The sequence below is a fragment of the Quercus suber genome, unplaced genomic scaffold (assembly GCF_002906115.3).
Source record: "Quercus suber isolate HL8 unplaced genomic scaffold, Cork oak 2.0 scaffold_412, whole genome shotgun sequence".
NCBI classification, from domain to species: domain Eukaryota; kingdom Viridiplantae; phylum Streptophyta; class Magnoliopsida; order Fagales; family Fagaceae; genus Quercus; species Quercus suber.
Window position 1 is genome coordinate 536,270 of NW_027069863.1, and position 5,857 is coordinate 542,126.

At 37.0% G+C, this 5,857-nt stretch overlaps 1 protein-coding gene across 1 annotated transcript; it reads right to left on the bottom strand.

The window, feature by feature from the left end:
- Nucleotides 1-3,268: 3,268 nt before the first annotated feature.
- LOC111986478 (uncharacterized) lies at nucleotides 3,269-5,049 on the bottom strand. The gene is made up of 2 exons (XM_024018113.2): nucleotides 4,368-5,049; nucleotides 3,269-4,201 (listed from the first exon to the last, which is right to left on the bottom strand). The coding sequence occupies exons 1-2, from the start codon at nucleotides 4,979-4,981 to the stop codon at nucleotides 3,520-3,522; spliced, it is 1,296 nt and encodes a 431-aa protein (XP_023873881.1). The 5' UTR covers nucleotides 4,982-5,049; the 3' UTR covers nucleotides 3,269-3,519.
- Between the last annotated feature and the right edge of the window lie 808 nt (nucleotides 5,050-5,857).

Genomic DNA, 5,857 nt, shown 5'->3' on the forward strand with positions numbered 1-5,857 from the left:
TCTCTTGCTCCTCATGTCCAAAAACTGGAAACCCAGAAAAGTTGAAAACCCAAAAAATTTCAAACAACAAAAATTGAAACTCCTCATGTCCAAAAACTAGAAACCCAGATAAGTTGAAAACCCAGAAAAGTTTAAACAACAAGAATTGAAACTCATCGTGTCCAAAAACTGGAAACCTAGAATAGTTGAAAACCCAAAAAACTTCAAACAACAAAAATTGAAACTCCTCATGCCAACAAAAATTGAAAACCCATAACTGCCACTAGCATACCCACAATCCACAACCACTACCCCAAAAGTTCCCCGATTTGCCCAAAATTTTCCGACCAAAATAACACTCATTTGCCCAAACATGAGGTGGTTGATTTCATGGCGGCAATGGTGACCTCGATGGAGCGGCCATTGAAGGATTGAGAGTTGTTGTAGTTGTGTAAGTAGAGGGATTTCTACGACATTTTGGTGGCATTGACGAAGTGAGAAGAGGAGCGGTAGCAGAGGAAAGATGGGCTCGTCAAGAAGAATCGGCTGTGGGTTTAGAGGAAACTTAATACGACGTCCACCAATGGCAATGGTGACCTCAATTTCATGGCATTGAGACAATTTTAGTGTGTTACAAAGATGAGAGAGATATTTGATTTGATTTTTAGCGTGAGAGATGAGAGAGATATTTTCTGTGCTTGGGTTATGGGGTTTAGTGTGTTACAAAGATATTAGAAAAGGTCCCAACGTAGACTTTTTTAATGGTTCATCATAAACAAGCATATCTTTCTTGCCTTCTTCCTTTCTTGATTATTTTTCAAAGGAATTTTAGCAAAGGACCTATAATTTGCATAGAGACACAAAACCCCATAACCCAAGCTTTTTCAAATAAATTCAAACCCTAACTTTTTGATTCGTGTTATGTTATGTTTTGGTGGTAAAAGTTGTTTTTTAATGGAAAAGCCAAAGGTGGGTAACAAAGCCCTAACGGAAGTAATTTTAGGTGGGCAAAGTGAAAACGAGCCATACCACAGGTGAGTTTACTGTAATTATCCCTTTATTTTTCATTTTTCAAAACAATACTCTTTCTCTTCTCCACAACCCAACCACTCCTCTCTCTCTCTCTCTCTCTAAAACTCTCAGTCCCTCACAATCCTCCATAGCTCTCCTTGAGCTTCGTCCAAGGCCGAGAGCCCCAAAGCCCTCGCCACCACAGGTGGCAGTGAAGCTCAGCAGCACCACCACAAATAGTGGTCAAAACTGAACTCCTTGAACCATCACAGACCCAATTTGGGTTGGTACGGTCTTATTTTCACTCTCTCATAATAGCAGCGAACACCTAAGCTTCCATGGTAGCGGCAACAGCAACTTCGGCATGGGTTTTGGGTTGATTTGGTTTTTTAATGGGTTTACGGTTGGGATTTTGTTTTGGGTTGATTTTGTGATATTTGTTTGAGGTGATTTCTTCTTCTTCATCTTTTTTTTTTTTTTAATTTAAATTTCTTTTTGGATTGAAAAGAGTAAGGGAATAGAGAGAGCCAGAGAAGAGAGAATGAAGGTGAGAAAGGAGAGAAAAAAATTGATTTAATAATAAAATAGAAAGTTACAGTAACCATGTAAATATGCAGGATTATTATAGCGTTTTTAGATATGAACAGTATTATATACCCACTAACATGGGTAGTTTTTGAGTAAAAATATGTAAAATTCACTTCCTTTATTTTTCATGGACTGGTGCGATTGGGTTTAGGGTTGCTCTGACAGTCTCGAATGACTTAAAAAAGAGAAGGGGCCGAATAGTTCTAAGGATATCCACATTATTGATGAAGCAAAAAGCACTTTAGAAGAGTTCCCAATAATTGAGGTAGCTCATGTCATCAGAATAGATATAATAGTGTGGGATAGCTGGAAATGAAATGCACGTGGATGACTTCCAAGCTTGGATTGATGAGCTACAAGGTTCTTCTTGCCCAAGTGTAAATATTTGAGATTTCAATGCATCTACCTAATTGCAAGATTTGTATAAAAGTTAAGAATAATACCAGCGTTTGGTAAAACTGAAAGGACCTTAATGCGCCAAAAGATGAAGTTTCATTAATAAACTATGGCATTTGGCCAATATTCTCTCTCTCTCTCTCTCTCTCTCTCGATCTCGATATATATATATATATATATATATCTTTTTATTTTTATTTCTCTCTCTCTCTCTCTCTCGATCTCGATATATATATATATATATATATATCTTTTTATTTTTATTTTTTATATCTGGATTCGAACTTGTTTGTTGCTCTACACCTAATTAGACCTGTACACTACAGCGCTTGTTGATAGGGAAATACTCTGGGACAACCATGAAAGAATGCAAGAGACATTGTTACCATATAACATGTAGATTTAATCACACTCTACGACATGTAAATAATATTAGATGAGATTTTCCCATGAATTTGCATATATGATTGCATATTTTTATTTTTTTTAATTATTAAAATTTAGTGCTAATAAAAATAAAATGGAAAAGAGAATATGTTAATGTCAACAATATTTTCTATTAACCTCAACAACCCCACCTTGAGAGAGAGAGGACCTAAACTATAGAATAAGACATTTTACATTGGTTTTTTTACTTTCACATGACTTTATGACAATAATAAGACTGAGTGCATGTTCTATCATCATTTAAAAATCAACCCTCTAAAAAAAAAGAATCATTTAAAAATCAAATAACTTTAAAGATTTTAGTTTGTGGCATGCATCTATATTAAAAAAGAAAAAGTTAAATGTAATGTAGTTAATGGACCAATTGATGAAATAACTAACACATGCTGTCTAGCAATAAGAATATGATTCATTTATTAGTTGTAATTTGATACCTTTCTTTTTTTTTTTCTTTTTTTTCTTTTTTCTTTCTTCCCCCCTTTCCAAACGAAAAGTAAATGACGAGGAAGAGTCATGTAATCAGCATCAAAATCACTTTGTCAAAATATGATCAAAACAAATAATAATAATAATAATACTTTGTCAAAGACAAGCACCAAAATCTACAGCATAAATCTATCATAGTGTTGAAACTTATCCCTTTACACCTACTCATTTGAGATTACATCACATTTCTAGCTGGGGATGCCATAATTTTCACTTATTATTATTAACCATCCAACTCATTACCCATTAAAATTAGAATCTTCATCACGCCACAGACACATGGATTGCTTTAATAAGAACATTTCTCCCAACATAAAATTCTCAGCTCGTTCCAATATAGCACATGGACTAAAAATCAAAATTGATATTAATATTATTTTTGTTTTTATTAATAAAAATAAAAAGTAAAACTATACAAATCACAGGCATAATAAAGAACTAGTAAAAATTAATCCCCTTATGCCTAATAATTCCTCACTGTACAATTAATATTTAATCCGAAAAATCCAGACAAAAAAATTGCTGTTAGTTTTCAGCAATATGAATGAGTCCAATTACCCCCACTCCAAAATAATAAAACAAAAAAAAAAACTGACAAGACCCGACCCGACCCTATTGTTGCCTCAATTCCTTTCGGAGCTTCTTTGAAAAAGACCCGCAAGCATCCATGCTCAAATCCATGGCTGCCGCCAATGCCACGAAGGCTGCCGCGTCCTCCGTGCATGTCACGTGCTTTACACCCACCTCCACCGTTGGTTTGCCACTTTGCCCCACTTTCCTCACCGTAGAAGACATCACAAACCCTCTATACAATTGAAGCAATGCTGCCGACCCGAGTTCGAACCCGGATCCGGATCCGGACCTCGAAGCAGGTCTTGACCTACTATTCCATGACCCAGATCCGAAATCCCAACTTCCTCTTGGGGTGTCCATTGCGGTGACACCAGATGTTTTGTCAACACAGAATTTCCCGCCACTCTTGGAGCTGAGAGTCCCCGCGGCGATCTCGGAGGTGGTGTCGGGACCCGAGAAGAGGTGGAAGCGGTACCCAATGGCGTCGGGGCCGCGGCGCTCCCGCCACGCCTCGAGGCGGCCCCACGGGTCACACGCCACATCCCCATGGCGAAAAATGAGCCACACCCCGGGGCTCGATTGGCTGACCCGCCCCGGCGACCCGGGAGACGGCACAAACCGTGTGACCATTGAGGCCATCGCCACCACTGAACCCGACAAGTCGTGCACGCTTATTTGCCATCCCTTTCTATGTTTACTACAGGTTGAATTACTTTGTTCACTGCATAGGAATAAACATATTTAAGATTAGTATAAAGTTGCGAAAGATTTTAAATTAACATTTTACTCGGTTTCCAATGAAATTTCGTTTTCCCTTATTTTCTCAACAACCAAACAGAAACAAAAGAGGACAAATGGGAATAAGAATAAGACAAAAAAGAACTAACCTTGGTAACGAAATTTGATCGGCCATGTTTCTGAAACTGAACTTGCAAGAGAACACAGGTTGTCTAACACTCCCATGGACTTGATAGACTTGAGGACTACACTCTGGTTCTCCACCGAACTCAAAAACAAATCTTGGGTCTGGCTCGGCCTTAACGCTCAAGTACAATTGCGCAGACGAGCCCTTCTTGTTGTTGTTTCCAATACCAACCCAACCTTGGAGAATGTTACTAGCCCTTGTCTCCACAGCACCCAGATCGATCTCTACAGGGACTGTCCCCAATAGCTTCCCACTGTTCAAACCACAAGATGTGCCTCTCCTCCCTGTGTAGATTTCAATCAACAAGATTGGATTTTTCTGCTTCTTGAGGAATTTGTCGATGTGGGTTTTGTCCAAAGTGAAGCAAGCCGCTAAGGAATTGTCATGGGAGTGGATTTGGTTTTCTTGAGTGATTAGAGGGACTGTGGTGAATTGGGTGGGAAAGTTCTTGAGACTGATCTTGCAGAAACATGGAGAGGTAGAGGGGTGGACACCAGAGAAGGAGGGTTTGGAAGCTATGGGAAATTTCACTCCAAGATTTCCTACAAGGATTCGTACAAACTGGTTCGGATTCATTAGGAGTTGTTAAAGTTTTTCTTGGCCTGGTTTTTTGTTTAGATGTGTTTATGGGTTTGAGAGAGAGAGAGAGAGATATATATATACATAAAAGAGGGAAAGGAGAGAGCTAAGAAAGAGAAAATAGGTGCAACTGTAACTGTAAGTACTATGTCCAGCTGTTTTTTTCTTTTCTTTTTTTGAGAAAAGTTTAGGTACAGGTACAGCTGGGTATTTGAGGTATTTGAGGAAACTCAAATCCAATTCGATTTTTCTTTCTTTTTTCAAATAAAAATATAAAAAAATTATCCCTTTGGTAGATTAAGAAAATTTTACTTGTACAAAATATATATATATATATATATATTTATAAAAAAAAAAAAAACTGATGACACAAACTTAAAAGGAAATGGGTATTCACGTTACTAAAATTGATTAACCTAAAGAGTAAATGATGTGTTGGGTATTTTCTGTCAAAATAGATGAAGTGGAAGTGGTCAATTTTCCTACTAAGGAAAATAATTTAATTTAACATAAATGACATAATGTATGCATCAATTTAAAAAGAGAATATACTTTCATCAAAAAAGAAAGAGAATATGCTAAGGTGGGCTTCTATTTTTTCTCGTGGAATAATGGATGGTTGAATAACTTTTGGTATTTGTTTGCTTGGGGGGTGATTGGTTGAATTCTACCTACACAAAGAAGTCAATTTTTTTTTCTTCTTCTTTTTTAATTCTTTTTTTTTTTTTTTTGGGTGAATGTAAGTAAGCCATTCATTTGTTAACTTTGAGTTACCGTTAATAAAGTGCTAACACATTTACACAATAATGAAAAGTTTGATTGCTTCAAGAAGTAACCTATGAAATGACAAGTGCTTGAAGAATTAACCCGCCT

What these genes read in the sequence shown, in the direction of transcription:
- LOC111986478 (XM_024018113.2), bottom strand. Translation starts at nt 4,981, where the DNA reads ATGAATCCGAACCAGTTTGTACGAATCCTTGTAGGAAATCTTGGAGTG. An exon ending in GATCAAATTTCGTTACCAAG is followed by an intron (nt 4,202 to 4,367) that starts GTTAGTTCTTTT and finishes ATTCCTATGCAG; the next exon opens with TGAACAAAGTAATTCAACCT.